The sequence below is a fragment of the Strix aluco genome, chromosome 2 (assembly GCF_031877795.1).
Source record: "Strix aluco isolate bStrAlu1 chromosome 2, bStrAlu1.hap1, whole genome shotgun sequence".
Taxonomy (NCBI): Eukaryota; Metazoa; Chordata; class Aves; order Strigiformes; family Strigidae; genus Strix; species Strix aluco.
This window is the reverse complement of record NC_133932.1, coordinates 58,377,753-58,395,647: the sequence shown is the minus strand read 5'-3', so window position 1 is coordinate 58,395,647 and position 17,895 is coordinate 58,377,753. Positions and strand designations below refer to the sequence as shown.

The window sequence follows — 17,895 nt, the reverse complement described above, 5'->3', positions numbered from 1 at the left end:
AAGGGAGGGGGGGGAGAAGGTGTTTTAAGATTTGGTTTTATTTCTCATTACCCTACTCTCATTTGATTGTTAATAAACTAATTTTCCCAAGTCGAGTCTGTTTTGCCTATGATGGTAATTGGTGAGTGATCTCACCCTGTGCTTATCTTGACCCATGAGCCTTTCGTTATATTTTCTCTCCCCTGTCCAGCTGATGGGGGGAGTGACAGAATGGCTTTGGTGGGCAGCTGGCCACCAAACATTATGATGTGCAGAAAAAAAAAATTATGATGTGCAGGGAACAAGGCTGGATTCACTTCACAGGATGAAATGCTGCTTTAATTTACCATTTATCACGAGGACAAATCATAAACATTCTAGTCAACTTTCAAAGGTATTGTGTGGAAGACTTGGTGTTAACAGGATTTTTGTGCTCTAGTTTTGAGAAAGGGAGGAAAAGATGCAAACCAATCATACAATCGTAACAGAATTACATTCCACTTTCCCGATTTCCCGTCAAGTGCATGTTCACAGACATTAGGCATTAATCATATGCTGGTAAACCAAACAGTTCTGGTTTGAAATCTTCCATGGAGTTCAGCAGTAGTGTTGCCTCCTTTTTAAGATCTGGATGTAATTTTTCATCCGGAATCATAACCACTTGCATTCCTGCTGCCAGGGCTCCTTTGACTCCAAGTGGTGCATCTTCAAACACAAGACACTGAGAAAAAAGGAGGTAAGAGGAAAAAATTAAAGAATAATGTTACTATGAACTTTTAATCTTTTGTTTTTAAAAAAAGAATGATCCTGAATAAAACTAGTGGGAAAGTTAAATTCAATTCCTGGTTTACACACCCCTAATCAGAACAAGGGCAAACATCTCAATTCAAACATCTGCATGTTAATTAACCTTAAATTCATTTCAATTAAAAAAAACATCAACACGCATATTTAAATCCCAGCAACTGGTTATCCAGATGTTCCTAAGTGATTTGTTTTATATAGCGATGAGTTTAAGCACAAGCTTAAAGTAAAGTTAAGCAAATTCTTCAATACCTTTGTAAGCAGGCAATTTAACTGTTCAAGCAACTTTACAACCTGCAAAATGCAAAAGCAGTGCTTTCACTTACAGGTGTGGCTTTTCCTACATACATAAGAGGGGGAAGACTACACTAGCCAGGTCAATATTAGAACTTTGGATGAGTGGAGAGTAAGATGGAAATCACTTATCAGAAGTGCTGTCGAATTCATGCTCCATTTGCTTAATTCTTCCAAAGCAACGGTGACAAGGAAAATCAGCAATTATACTGGAAGGTTATTTTTAGAGAAGAGACAGTTTAGTCAGGTAAAAGTTCTATGTCTTACAATAGTCACAATCATTCAAGATCACAGTTTGGAAGCAAAGTTGTTAAAAATAATCAATACATTATTTATGTGTATTTTGTAATTTAACATCAGAATTTGAACAATAAACATATAAGATAAATAAATACACAAAAAAATAATCTAGTCTGAACTTTTATATAATAAAAGATAATGTTTCTGGAGTTCATTCCAGAATGTATATAATGAAGCATCTCTTCCTGACATTACTGAATCTTGAGTTTGAACTTTTGGTCACGGACAATCCAAAGCAATCTTTGGCACCCAACCATTTGAAAAATTCTGACCTACACTTACAAGTGGCTTTTAACACTTCTGCAATTCAGACTGCATTTATTATCAATATTATTAGCACTGCTATTACTACTAATACCAAAATTACTGTCACAAGTAATTTCAGTAATTCAACACAGATGTTGGGATGGTTAGTGCAATCTTCCCCACAGCCTTCAGACAGTGCAACTGTGCCTTATCACATATTTCTCTCTCACGCATTAAGCCCTTCTCTACAGTCATTATCGATCCACAAAATTCCCTCCTACATACCCAGGATGGATTTTCTTATCCTTTTCTTCACAATGCAATAGATTGTGGCAACTAATACAGAATGGGTAAGAGTAATGATTTGCTAAACTTAGTTTAACATTTGACTGAATCCAGATATGACACACTGGGAGAACATAGAACAGCACACTGGTATCTTTTAGGCTCTCTAACACACAGCTATTTCACCAGGGGAGATTAGGGACGCACAATGTTTGTTCTGGTTGTGCTCTAAGAGAACCAAGCTGCAACCTGCAAAAATGTTATTATGTTCAAAGAAAACATTTTTGCAAAATGTAATAAATGTCTGTACTATATACACCCATCTGTATCAGAGACTGTGGAAGAGGAAGAGGGAATGAACCCTTTCTGCCTTTCTTTTTAGAATATTGATTCTTGCCCGTCAACATGCCAGCAAACAATTGGAGTCTGCCAAGAGAAGGTAAGAGGTACCTTCTACCTTGCATGTAACAAAGTAAAACTTAATTAATGATTTTAAGTGAGCCAACAGAATCACACCAATCTCTTTTGTGCTCTTTTCCTTTTTACAGTCACTGAATTCCAGTTTGAACAATGTGATATTTTCAAATGTTGACCATTATCACCATTACTAACTACAAATATGTAACCAGACGTTCCTGCAAAGCTTGGCACAATTGCTATTAGAACAGAAGCATGGTCTGCCTATAGATTTTGTTCTAATAATACCTTAGTTTATGACCCTGAGGACTCTGAGGGCAGTAAATGAAACTCTGACAGGCTTTGCCTTTTGAAAAGTAAGCTTAAATGTTGCACAGAACAGCATTATCAAGGCCTTTCAGAAACCTTTTCTAATCCAGCCCATACAAAGAAATGTACTTCATTGCTCTGTCTTGAAAGACCTAATTGACTTCCATGATGTCACTAAGCTTACTGTATGAGAGGAGCCGATGCTTATGGAAGGCAATATGCATAATGAAAAGCTTAACTAATTCCCTGGAACTAGAAGCAATTAAAACTCTTAATTACCAAAGAAGCCAGGGAAGCCACCCATAATTACAGTGGCTTTAATGTTACAGGAAATAAGTGTATTAGGTTTTCCTCCAGTCTTTCTTGCTACTGACACTTACTGTCAACAGCACAGCAACATTCTTAATGGATGACGAAAGGTTTACAGAGGTTCACACACAAAATGGATTTATTAACTTTGCTGCACAGAGATGTTATAAACTGTTCACTGTCCTGGCCCACCCACATACTAAATTTAGAGATATGAAAGCAGCCAAGTTCTTCCCCATTTTGCATAAGTATTGCAACATCAGCATCACTCCAACTAAGAGAGACAGATGAGATTTATACAGACTTCAGCTGAGATTCTGGCTGCTTCTCTGCATTATTTCTAAAACTTGTGTCATTGATCAATACTACTGCTATGAGATCTCTCAAAAGGTCATACTAATATAGGACAGTTTTCACTTTGGAATGAACTAGATGCTTAAAAAAGTAAAGTAGTAAAGCATACTAATTTATATTTCACTCTCTGAATCTAGAAAAGGAATAATTAATCACTGAACCAAAGGAAGAAATAATAAAATCACTGCAGCACCTCATTACCTCATTTTCCTACATGAAATTTAAGAATGTAAGAAAAGAGAGTTAGGCCCTTGGTATGTACAGCAGGCCCTCTCCAACTTACATACTGTAAATGTCTGGATGGAATATTTACGTAACTAACAGGGATATCCGTAAGTGTTATTGCTAACAGTGACAACCAATAAGTCTGGAAGGATAAAAGATTAAAATCAGTTTTGAAATTAAAATTTTGAAAAACTTGTGAAGATAATATATATGCACGGGGAGTGCTTATCGAACAAATATCCTTGACCATGTATGATACTACTGTATCAACTCTAAAACAGAATGAAGGATGAGACTAAAGGTGGCATAATTTATACACATAGACCTTGTCTGCAAATTAAACACTACCATCTATTGTTCTAGAAAGAAAGAATGAAAAGAAAATTTTCATCATCTTTAAAATGGGTAAATATAACCTCAAATTATTTCATATTGTATTAGAAAAATCTTCCATTTGCTGGTTCTGGTCTGGTCTGCTTAGGCCCTTAATCTCAGTGAAAACATCTGCAGACATGGGGACTAAATCACACATTTTTGCACTCTGTCTCTGGACCAGAGTCTTACTGGTAAGAGTATCAAGTATTTAGTTCCCTTTGATAAAAAGAGTGAGAAGAAAAGGAACCGAGTATTTGTTAACTCCTTCCTTTTCTTCCCTAAACATTTTCTTTTAATATATTATTATTTTTACATTCTATTCCCCATATGCTCCATGGGAAACAGCTACTATGGAATTAATGAGAACATATTAAACTTCAGTTTTCATTTTTTTCCTGTTATCACTGTAACATTTACCTTATGGTCTGTTCAAAGTGAAGTTGAGGCTAAGTCTCATGGTTAAGTCTCTCACTGGGCAAAATACACTTAAAACAACTTCAGTCCTATTGAGTCTTACACAGAACTAAGTTAAAACAACCCTGCCTGAGGAACTACTGACAGAATGACTCTCCCACCATGCATAAAACTCGCAAAACCACTGCATGTATGTACTCTGACTTAAACCCACAAAACAACTAAAAATCAAAAGGCATTCTGGGGACAAAAGTGGTTAAAAAATAAATAATAATAATTAATTTTATTCCTCCCTCCTGCTGAATAAAGAAAAAGGAAAAACAGTGGAATTCTGAGGTTTCAAATCGCAGTTTCAAAAAAAACCCGGTAAGACCTCTGAGAGGTTACTCCTATGTTCATTCTCCAACTTCTGAACAGGACCAATCTCTTTCTGTGCCTTGTGAGAAGAGACAGTAGAAGATTATTGAATTTTCTGTCCTCAAATGACACAGAAACATTTGGTATCAGTATGTGACATATTATGTTTGGGGCTTCTTATGGACTGCATATTCTGTAACTGCTTTATTTATCATTGATTTTTCTCCTTCATGATCAAATCAACTGGTCAAAAGCATGATGTGTTATTTGTAAAATTTGCACTCTGGAAACATTTGGTAACCTTACACATTAAATTACTTATACACGCACAATGAGTCTTCTATAAGCATTTAAGGCCCAATTCAAGTTCTATCATATCACTGAAAGAATCCCCACTGATTTCAATGGGCATCAAAGTGAGTCCCAAAACAGGCTGCAGGAAGAAATCCACCAAGTGCAGTCAGCTCACATTGATTTCAGAATAACATTGTTCATCTCTGTGAACCAGAAGGCAGTCAGGCCTTTAATTTCTACAAGTAATTTGTTGATTGTTCACTTCCAAAAGTATTTTTACTTTCCTCATTGTGAAAAACTAGCTCATATTCTATGGTCATAATTCAAAACTAAGTAATATTTAAGAAACAAATGATCAGTCTGAAAGATACTACTACTGCAATCATGGTTTTTATTTTGTTCAACAACTTTTCTCTCTTTTTCCTTGCTGACTCAATTTTTTTCAGATTTTCAAAATAATTCTACTACTGACCAACTGTGTTACTGTGAGTGACCCAAGAGTTTTCAAGAACCATAATGCAATTCAGAATACAACACAGACCCACCTATATCTTAAACGAAATGTTGAGATGCTGAAAAGATGCTGTTTATCATTTATGGGAGGTGGTAGAAATTCACAAAAAGAGAGGAAACACCAACAACTTCAGTAATGTGTTGTAACACAGATGCTGGACTACTTTTTAGGTAACCTGTGTTTTCTTTTTTCCTGTGCTTTGATATACAAAGTATCTAGGAACAAGGGGAAAATGTATTTCTGGGTGATCCATTTACCACCAGAGTTACTTAAACAGTATTGAATAAATGCATTTTAAACAGTTACAGTATTTGCAATTTTGGCCTCCCACTGTGTTAACTCTCTGAAGAATTAACAAAAAACAATAATGAAATAACTCGATTAATGTTTCTCTCGCAATCTTTGGACTTACACTCTTCCCAGAAATAGTCGGTAGCAATAATGAATTACACTCCATTTTATTTTAAGGACATATGTCAATTTGACTAGCCAGGGATAAACATCATATTTAATGATTCTGTTAAGAAAGTCATGCAGTTTACAGACCCACGATTTAGTTCCATAAAGGAAAATGAGGAGTAAGCCAAGACGTTTTTAAATGCTATAACAAATGAACAAACAACCTCGAAACTTATAATCAAATGAAGTAAGCACCAGAATATCCAGAATACTACCTACCAGCCACCATTCTTTATGATTCAATGATTCATATTGAAAATTATAGGCACATATGCTTTTTTTAATTTAGATTTTTATTAACTCACTAATAGAAGTATGTTGCAGACCAGTACAAGAATCAAATTATTTACCAGAAGATCGATAAGATAAAACCAGAAATCATTAGCATAATTTAAAAAAAAATTTAAAAAAGGAAGCGTGTTACATCTGCACATAATTAGATCGCTCTGCATTTCCAGCTCTTGCATAAATGCCACTTTACATTTCAGCTCACACCAGCAGTTACTTTTACAAACTGGTTCACAAGACATTACCTTAAGGTGGGCCAGAAGGAGTAAAATGGTTTGGATGGGGAAGGAGGAGGAGAAATTTTAAATTTCTTGCTTGTTTTCAAGACTCAATCAAGTGAAAGAAAGTGCTTCTGTGAGTGACAGTCGGACCCAGACACAGCGGCTCTGTGAGGCAGGGAGAAGGTCACATTTACATGCCGGGTTACTCTGATCATTCCGGATGGCTGGAGCACTCTTTTCACAGAGGACTGTGTGTTTAGAGGACAGCACACTGGGAACTTTGTATGGCAACTTGTGTTACAGGCCTCAAGAAATTCCCAGGCATTTCTGAAACAGTGTCCAATTATCCCGGCAGCAGAAATCTAACTCAATCAACTGCAGCTTGGATTAGCCATAGAAGAGTATTGTTCCTTTAGAGAGAACACAAGGCAAATACTCAAGATGCTCTCTACTTAGTCTACTCACAGTGCGTAACATGCTGGTTTTTTATGTCACTTATCTCTAAAACTGGCCTAAAAAGGAATTCCGTGCAATGTAATAATTAATTTGTGCTGCCTTCTCTTCCATACAGAAGTCCCTTTACTAAAACCACTGACTTTCTTGACATGTAATACACAACACATTCAAGTAACTGAACCTTGCACACAGAGCTCAGAACCATAGCATAATTTACACTGGAAGGGATTGCTGCAGGCCATTTAGAAACACCCCTACTCAATGCATATCCAGCAAGAGCAGGCTGATCAGGATCTTGACCAGGGAGCTTTGAGTATCTTCAAGGATGCAGATTCCACATACCTCCTGGGCAACCTGTTCCTGTATTTCACCACCCCTACGGTGAAAATGGTTTTCTGAGCATCTAGCAGGAGTTTCTTGTGTTCCAGCTTGTGCCTGTTGCTTATTGCATGATCACTTTGCACCTTGGAGAAGAGGCTGGGCTCATCTCATGAGCAAACACATCAGAGATATGAACCAGATACATCCAAAGGAGGAGCTGTTTTGGTGAATCTAAATTCTAAATCTCAAACTGAAACTGGAAGTAGATATGAAAAGTATTTCCTTTATAAATGCAATGACCTTTTTGCCACAGGGAATGTCTACAAAGTTGCAGGTGCAGCACAGCAGGATAAGGATGGCAAGTACCTTGTCTTTTTTGTGTAACTGGACACCACTTGCCTATAACCAACTCAGCAGGTGCTGCAGAAGGCAGCTGATTCTCATGGAGCAATGTAATTTTTTCAAGTGGCACAATTGATTGTTTCTTTTTGTTCTATAATGTCTCCTTGACCAATGTCATTTCCCCGCACAGAAAGACCAGCCTGTATACTGAAATGTACCTTAATCTGATCTAAACATCATCTTAATTATTGCATAATCTTTGACAGAAGTGTTAATAACAACCCACATATCCTTCAGCCATAAAGTAATTTCCTAATTTTTTCAGTAAAGAAGGAAAGAAAGGGTGAGAAGAGGCATTCACCTTTAAACAGATTTTTCATTGGAAGTGAAAAAAAGTCATGGAAAAGGTCTTTTTTTCTATTCAGTACAAGCTTCTCATTGAACCGTACACGACATAGTGTCACTGGTCTGGAGTGACTTGGTAAGATGTAGCTGTGTTACACTTTAATTCTTCATGATCAGGAAGAAAAGTGGTTTTCTTTCAAACTTCAAACAGCTGAAAGTTATCTTTTAGAGAATATTTAAGATTAGTAGCATAAAACTCGAAGCATGAAGCCACGAACTAGCAACTTTAAAATGAACAAAACAGAATTCTAAATATAACTTTCTACATATTTCAATTACAGGAAGCAAATACCTATATTAAAAATGGCAATTCTCGGTTCTCAATACAGATTTTTCTAAGAGGAAGGTGGGCAACAAAATACAAAAGTAAGTTGGAAAAATATTAACTCCTAATTTGTTCAATTTGGGTAAACACCTGAACTGAATTTAAAGACCTTCTGTTGGAATTTGGCTTTTATAACTTTTAGAAGAAAAAATAAACCATTTCTTATGACATTTTCACAAAAAGCAAGAGAATGAAAGCAGGAAATTAAAAGCTGGTTTTACTCCAGTACAAAGAAAAACTAAGAACAACTAAAATCTTTTAAAAATGTAGTATCTTGGAGAAAGTTACACCTCATAAGAAGGTTAAAGACATTGAAGAACAAAAGAGGAGGAATAAGCTTAAGATAATCAGCACTAGGAAGAACCATTAGGATCTTAAAGAAACACACTATTTTGAAAAACGAAATAAATTTAACATCATAAAGAGATACAAACCTGTAAAGCTTCAGATTTTGAAATACAATAGTACAAGGTTTGACTCTGAGTCATTCTGGGGTAGGTTTGCTGAAAGACAATTACTTCAATGCTTTCTTTTGAACTCACTGATATTCAAAGTACTATTTCCACTAAAATATGAACTTGTAAAATAGCAACAGTATTAACAGTAACTGTTATAAAATTAGTCTGTTACATCTATGCAAGGATAATATATGCTTCAATTTAATGTATTTCCTCATATGCCATTAGATTAAATTCCATGTACATGTTTAAGAAAAAAAGCAAAAGTTACCATATTAGACAATTTTCTCCTAATCAGGCTCCTAACCTGTTCCTACGAGGTAGCTGAGCCAAACTAATGGTTTGCTCCCAATGAAAGGTTGTTTCCTCCTTCTCTTTCTTTAATCTCCTGTTAACGAGTGTACACTTCCATCTGTCTCCTGGTTGTGTTTGTGTGCCCTTCTGTGAATCAAGTCTCTACCCTGATAGAAAACTATTCTCCTATGTTCTCCTCCTAAACTGGAGAAGAACCACGTAACAGCTGGGAGTGAACTGGAAGACTGAAGAGGAATATAAATCCACCTTTTTGGGCAGTGTTTAAATCATAGAGGGGTTCATCCCTTCAAACTACAGTCTTACTCCTGGCATGCCTTGCATTTGCCTAAAGCAGATCGTATGTGTAAAACCACAAAATGTCTGTGCAAAGTTTTGCAGAACCTGCTCTTGCAACACAAGCCCAACTGTGGGCATGGCATTATGATTATGAGTGTCCCAATTTCAAAATTTATTTTGCTATAGCAATCTAAAAATATCATATCTGAAATGAAATGCCTCATTACATCGATAATCATATCTATTTAAGTAATTGCCCTCATGCTTTCAGAAGATGATTTCTCAGCCTCTTAGTTGGCAAAGTTGCTTTGACTGTGCAGGCAAACAGAGCTCAGAACTCAAAATTTCTTACATTTCCTCTACCTGAGAAAGTATTTCTGTATGCTAAATACAGTATTTCTAAAGAACATTAAATCTACCACTGAAAGTAACAGAATTAATAATAAACACCATATTTCTACATATACAATGTATGAAATACCCCTTTTGAACTATTTAATATGAGAAATAATTAATTCAATGGAGAGCACTCTCCTAACCCTGAATGAGGGATTAACTTTAAATTCACAGCAAGATCTACTAGATCAATACAATTATTATTGGTAAAACAATCTACTAAGAATAAGAGGAAAGTTAAAAAGAAAATGTCAAAATTATTTTTTTAAGAGTTCAGTAAAGAAATAATTTCACGTTCATCTCTAGCTTGTTTTTATCAGCTTGCTTTGTTTATTTTAGGTAATTACCCAGTTATTTCAAGCTATGAAAACTGTAAGATGGAAAGCCAGTGAATATCAAGCAGTTTTATGTGTATCAATCATTAAAACAGACTACTCCTCTAAAAAATTTCTTTCCACTGTAAACTCGAAGTTCAAGTATTTCTATAAATATGAAAATTAATACACTCTTAAAATTAATTCACATGTAGAAAATTATTTAAGTCTTAATCTCCTGTTGCAATATATTTCAAAACACTTCTGTCAAAATTCCCCTAATAATATCATCAGGCTATTTAAAATACTGCATGGAAACACTTTTTCTTAAAATACATTGATGATCCACAGATATTCTGTGCTTAGTTTTCTAGCAGACCAGCTCTACCAGATAATAGAATGCTACTAGTCACCTCAACCAAAGGCTATTAGTTCTTATTTTGACTCGAGCGTGCTTACAAGCAAAATAACAGGTCACTTTCAGTGAAAGAAAGAAGGGGTGTAAGATGTAAGTGAACGTTTCAGAGTAAACAATGAACAAAAATAGAAAAACATGTTTATTTAACTCTGTGTATGCATGCATGTCTATAAATATATGGTGTATATATGATCTCTATACAGATAATCTCTTTGTAGAACTAAGGCTTATCCACTTTAATATATTAGATTAGTAACTAACACAGCCATGACACTGGCTTAACATTAACATTAGTTTGGGAATACCAGCCATGGTATCAGCAACTACTAACTACGCTTGTCACGCAATTTCTGCCATGAGTAACTTCTTTTGGGTACTTAGTTCTTCAAAGAAACAAGTTTATCATTATCTGGGTTCTCATCAGCTTTTTATTAATATATTTTTTACTTAAAAAACTTCTCATCTATATATTTCAATCAGAAATAATATCCAGATGTCAACAGGGTATAAAGCTGACAGATGGCAGACTAATTTAAAAGGAAAACTACCACTTATCTGCCTGTAAATCGACCTCTCATGGGCAAAGTCCTCAAACCACTGCAACAGGCCATATGCTTAAGTGAAAACTACTTGCTCATCCAACACAATAATGATTTTCTATTAAAAGTAAGAATCACCACTTATCTAACAAATCCACTGATCTGAAGTATCCTGCATTTACTGACCTTCAACAGTTTCTGTGAGTCTTTGGAAAAAGGATGAGGGTTGATTTCCCACTGAAACTAAATGTGTCCCTTTCTCTGTAACTGTTGGAATTGTTACTCTAAAGCTTGCTGCCATGTTACTGTGTCACTATGTTATGGATTACAGATGCCCACACATAATATACATACACGCTCACACAGAAAATAAGAAAATGCTACATAGATCTCATATGGACTCACAGAATCACAGGATCCTGGGATGACTGAGGCTGGAAGGGACCTCTAGAGGTCACCTGGTCCACCCCCCTGCTCAAGCAGGGACCTCTACAGTCAGTTGACTAGGACCATGTCCAGACAGTGTTGGAATACCTCCAAGAAGGGAGACATCACCACCTCTCTGGGCAACCTGTGCCAGTGCATGGTCACCCTCATGGTAAAAAAGTGGTTCCTGATACTCAAAGGGAATCTCCTGAGTTTCAGTTTGTGTCCACTGCCTCTGGTTCTGTCACTGGACCCCACTGAAAAGAGACTGGCTCTGTCCTCTTTGCACACCCCCTTCAGGTATTTATATACATTAATAAGATCCCCTCTGAGCCTTCTCTTCTCCAGGCTAAAAAGTCCCAGCTTGCTCAGCCTTTCCTCATATGAGAGACGCTCCAGCCTCTTAATCATCTCTGTGGCCCTTTGCTGGAGTCCCTTCCAGTACTTCCGTATGTGTCCTGTACTGGGGAGCCCCGAACTGGACACAGTACTCCAGGTATGGCCTCACCAGTGCTGAGTAGAGGGGCAGGATCAACCCTCCCTCAACATGCTAGCAACACTCCTCATCATCAGCCACCTTTGTTGCAATGGCACATTGCTGGCTCATGGTCAACTTGGTGTCCACCAGCCGTCATAATTATCTTTTTTTCTGAGAGTATGCTTTTCTTTCCTTTTCAAAAGTGTGCAGCCACACTCACTGGTGCAGAGACAGATGGCATTGTAATAGAACTTCTAAATTTAAAGGTTTGAATGACAAATGTGCAAAAAATACAGACAAAACATATTGCAAAGTGACCATTAGAAAACCTATGATGAGAATATAAAACACTCCATTAGGAAGTGTCTCAGTCACCCCAATACTGATATAAACACATTCCTTCACAGTTAAGTCAAAGGCAAATTGCCTTCTCTACAAATGCTTGCAGTCAACTACAAACAAGCACCTGAATGAGAGTTAACATGCTTATAACACGTACTTATTTTGGGAAAAAAACTAAGTCGTCTCTGCCTATGCACAGGCCACTCCTCTTTGCTTCTTTTTAAAATCAAATTACATGTATTTATATATTAGTAAGACCACCATGGCATATTGCGGAGTGATTTTACATTGTTCTAACCATCACAACACATGACCTGAAAGAAACCGCCTCTAATACAGCAACACGATCAGTTCAGAAATAGATGCTGCCACAGGTATTGCCAAGAATCTGGATAAATTGACAGGCAGCTGAGTGCTACGAGCTGCATTTTGCTGATAACTTGGAAGCTTCAGCTCCCAGACAGTATATAAGGATTCCCTGGGGAAACCAGACTGCAGCAGGTATGTCAAGGTGACAAAGTATCACTGCCACACAATCCACTGAAAGATATGTTCTGGCTACCAGGTAAAATATGCTGTAACTAAAAAAAAAAAAAAAAGAAAAAGAGGACAGGCTGTCAGGTGAAGAAGCAAAAGAAAATCTCAAACACCATGATTCAGTATACAGGAGATATGTCAAGTAATTTTTTCCCCCATTTTTTTCTGATTAGAAGTTGTAGCATTTTCTATTTTATTTAAAAACTTTGCTAATTGATTTTAACTACTAGTGAGATACAGGTAAGTTTCTGTTAAATAGAGAAAATTTGTAAATCAGATGGCAAACATGTCTAAGGAGTGAGGACTGAAATTTCTCATCCATACATAAAGATTGTCTTGGAGATACATGTTCTGGGTTTGCAGGTCTTGAAGGTGTAGCTGAACACATCTGTTTTGTATTCTTTAAAAGTTTGTAAGTTCTAGTCCTAGCAAGGAAAACAATGTGAGAAAAGACACTAAAACTTCTATTTTCTCCATTGACCCTGCATCTGCAGATAATACTTTCAAAGCCATAGAAAAGTCTCCTTATTGACAAGTAGCAATTTAGCAAGTAGTTCTATGGAATATCAGGAGATAATGCGTTAAAACTAGAAAGAAACAATTACTCCATCTACAACTACTGTTATTATAATCTCAACCATGACAACTTTTAACTTTGTTACCAAAAGAAACAGGAAGATAATCTTACAAAATGGAATGACAATTGTCATTTTGAGCTTCTTCAGATTACCAGCATCTTGCATCTAGACGGAGAGCAAAGATGTTGCTCACCACGCTCTAAATGCTTTTCCCCATCAGATGTTTTTGTGCTTAGCAGTGGCAGTGCTTCAGGCTGCCAGCTGAGGTTCTGCACTCCCACGTGTTCTCCTACTTTCTTATCAACTAAAAAAGTTTTTCTCCCTGCTCTGGGTGCCTTCTTAACTACCCTCTTTGGAGAAAAGAAGCACAGCTTAGGTAAACAGTTTTTAATTAATAAGAATCTTTCCTTCCAAATCTTCTGTGGTTATTAAACTTCACATTACTAATAAGTCCAAAGAGCATCTATAGAGCACTAGCAGTTAAAATTGCCAAGTACATTTCTACAGAGAGGGATCTGTACATTTTCATATCTAGAAATACATACATATATGCACACACATATACACACACATGCTAGTTTATGTGACAGAAGTGCTTGTCTTTGCACACTGTGAGGGCAGTGGAGGACCCTGGCTCAGCCACTCCTGGTGCCACAGGAGTGCCCCAGGGGCTCTGGTGCTGGGACAGACCCCCACGGACATGCCAGTGGGAGAAGCTCCATGGGTTAGGGCACCCCGTGAGAATGGGGGACAGAATGGGCTGGTGGGGTGTGGGCAGGGGCCATCAGTTGGCATGCCTGGCCACGCCTGTGCCAGCCAGCACAGCGAGCCCTATCTCCTCTAATTAAACTCCTTTTCTGACAGTTTTTCCTGGGCAAGGGCTTACTACTGTGCATGCATGTGTGCATGGAGGTCTCAGTGCCGGCCCTGCCATGGCACCTGCCCATGTGCTGCAGTGCAGCACCTGCGGTGAGGGTGGGTGTGCAAGTGCATGAGAGTGCTAGTGAAGGGCATGCTGGACTAGCTGGCAAGTAGGTGAAGCGGCCTGGGAGCCAGGAATGTCTCTACAGGAGAGAGAACAGGCAGCACTGGCTCCTGGAGGGACAGGCTAGGCATAGGGTAGCCACGGCCAGCTGCTGGAGAGACCATGGAGTCTGGGGCTGTCCCAGAGACCCATCTGTGTGTGCATGAGAGACGCTCTGTGGGAGGTGGGGGGGGCAGCACAAGGATCCAGGACCATGGGATGGGCTAAACCATCCACTGTGTGGGTGTGGGTGAGAAGAAGTGGAAGGGAAGAAGGATCTTCACCCAGGGCTCGAGTGGGCCTGTGGCCTTGGGGCTCATGCCTCCATGTGCCAACCACTGGGGAGACTGGGATCCAGGGCCAGCTGAGTGCCTAATTCCAGCTGCTGGAGGGATCCTCATTGCACATATGTATGCACTAACATATTGCACTAACAGACCTTCATCCTGATCAGCCAGAGAGGGGAACAGAATGAGGCCGTTGGTGCTCTCTGTGCTTGTGTGAGTGCTGTGGGACTGGCAAGTGTATGTGTGTACATGCATCTCGTATACGCTCTGTGTGCTTGTGTGACTACTAGAAATATGTTCTCAGCCTTGCTACTGGCTGGATTTGGGGCCATGGAGCTGTAGCAGCCTCGCTGCGAATGGACTCCTGGATTCAACACATTTGCTATACAAAATGCATATATGTAGCATATATAGTTTAAAATGTGTATCTGCATATATCTCTATACAGATATAAACCCATGCATCTACAAAGCTAACATCAAATGTAGTAAAATGTCAAGAATAGTAACTCAGGAAGGGCTGGGAAGAAAAAGGCAACTTCCACTATACTCTGTCAGGACAAAATCCCGAGGATGTTCTTCTAAAACTGTTCTTCAATTCAACATAAAAGTACCACCAGCACAGCATCAAACATGTTTTGGAAAGGTAGTAGTCTTAAGTTCTACATTATCTGATATTTCATTGTCATTAAATGTTCAATCTAATTCAAATGTACGCAATGACACTTTGCCTGTCTGAACAATATCTAATTGGAAAATGCAGTGGGTGAGGTCCTTGCTAAACTTCCTAACAGATTCAGCAAAACAAGCTGCAATTCATATCCTGCACTTCATGTGACACTGCTGATACATATTAAAGTATCTCCGACATGACTGAATTTATGTATCAGACACAGTACAGCGTACCACTGATATTTGTACCTGGTTTCCTATTGTTTTCTCCAATTGCTTCCATCCCAGAAAGTGTTGCTGAATCTGAAGAAGGCACACAGGAAAAATTAAGACAGATTTTTGTTTTTTTTTTCATTCCAGTGTCCTTCCGCATTCCACTAAAAATCTGTTTCTAAACAACTAACAAATAATTTTCCATTTTTAAAATTAATCATGACATCAACAGCCAAGCTCTACATACTTTTACAATACTGCTTCACAAGCCTTTTAACAAAAGATATCCTAGTTAACTGTTCTCACAGTTGGAATATAGGGTAAATTTGTCTCAGGTGTCTGTGCATGAAAGTGACAAAACAGATGAATCCACAAGATCAACATAGATGTAAGTTTGAAAACACAGATTTAAGTTCTATAAAATACATAAACTTATTGATACTAGCAAAAGCTTATGAAGTCAACAGGAGGTTTGGCACTGCATTGTCTGCACGACGGACGTGTGCACTTCTTGAAGAACCATGGCATTTTTAACTTTTTGCCAATTAAGGTGATTTTTGTTTATGCTCTCCACAAAAAAAAAAAAAATAAAATATACAAACTGTGTCAAAGACCCATAAAGGCATTTGCAAATAAAATGAGAGCCACAGTCAACTGGAATAGTACTGAGCCCTTTGCTCTATTTATAAAGAAATGCAAAAAGGTGGTTGGTTTGTTTGTTTTTGTGAGGCAACAGAAGCTTTTAATACCTCTAGTCATTCAGACTTCCAACTGAGATTTATTAACCTGTCAAACAAAAGCAATTTTACAACATATACAACTGCAGTTCATTTCAGAACATTTACTGCTCTATAAACAGAAAATCCAGATTCTCCTTAAACAATCTGTCCCTTTTCTTCTCCTTGAAGCAAGAAGGAAGGCATTGTAGAGAAAGAAATTTTAAGAGAAACAGAAAGAAATACTCATGAACTTATTTACAGAAAGATATAAAAAGCATAAAGTGAGAAACTAAAACAACCTTTTACAGTGACTACCTCTATTGAAAAAAATTTTTGGTCCCAGTAACTTACATCAAACAAAATCAAATAGGGGCACAGAAATGAGAAAGAGTTTAAATTAAAGGTGGTCACGATACTGAAAGGAGGATGGCCTCTGCCCAGATGATGTAAAATACCCCCCCATATTTGGGTAATATGGATGAGAGGGGAAGGGAAAACAGAAGATGGCCACAGCTCCACATTTACTATGTGTATTTTGTGCTATGCAATTCCCTAGCCATGTGTTAAAACTAGAAGAAGTGTCAGGTTTCTGTACACTCTTCAAATCTTTAAACACAGAACAAAACAACTCCAAGGAAATCTAAATAATTGTGGAAGGCTATCTGGCTCATAATTTAAGTTAACAGTATCTGTTGAGTAGAAGCTTGACTATGAAATTCTGTTACTATTTAGTAGCATAATTCTCAAATACACAAGGACTATACTTGAAAAGTTCATTAGTCATTAAAATTAGGAAAGAAGAAAGCAGAAGGATGATGACAAACTTCAAGAAGTTCAGCAGAGGGCCACCAAGATGGCTGGGGTTGAAGCAACTTCCCCTATGAGGAAATGCTGAAAGAGAGCTTAGCTTATTCAGCCCCAAGAAGACTTCAGGAGGGCCAAAGAGCAGCTGTGCAGTATCTCTGAGGACATTACTGAAAAGATGGGGACAGCCTCTTTACCAAAGTGGTTAGTATGAACATGAGATGATGGTCCTAATTTGAAATAGGAAAGGTTCTGTCTGACTAGATACAAGGAGAGAAGGGGAAAAAAAAAAAGGAAAAAAAAAAAAACAAAACCCAACCCACAGCCAAGAATTTAGCACTGGAAAATGTTGCCCAGAGAAGCTGTGTGGTCTCCACCCTCTGAGGCTTTAAAGACCTGACTGGACGAGCCTGGAGCAACTTGATCTTTGTTCAGTATTGACCTGCTCTCAGAAGGCTGGATTACTTACTTTCCAAGGTTCATTCCAACCAGAATGTCTCTACAGAAGAGTTAAAAAAATATGCATTAAGTATCATTAAGCATTCCTCTGTTTCAGTTTTCAATTTCTCAAAGCATTAAGAATAATTTCTAGACTACTACCAGTACACTACATATTGACCTTTTGTACCTACTGCATGTTAGAGCAAATATTACCTAAAAGAAGCCCTGCCTGCCAGACCAAGGGAAATACTTTCTTTCTCGTACGCTCCACTTCCTGGCATCTCTGCCATACAAAGCAAAATCAACAGATCTGAACAACTAAAAATTTTTCCTGCCATAAACTAAGATGATTCTGTCATAATATAA

At 37.7% G+C, this 17,895-nt stretch overlaps 1 protein-coding gene across 1 annotated transcript in view; it reads right to left on the bottom strand.

Moving 5' to 3' along the window:
• Positions 1-291: 291 nt before the first annotated feature.
• PUDP (pseudouridine 5'-phosphatase) overlaps positions 292-17,895 on the bottom strand; it is a 72,788-nt gene continuing 55,184 nt past the window's right edge. The window contains exon 4 of the mRNA XM_074814895.1: positions 292-700. Within this exon, the coding sequence (XP_074670996.1) occupies positions 524-700 (177 nt within the window). The 3' untranslated portion in view covers positions 292-523. The remainder of the gene's footprint in view (positions 701-17,895) is intronic.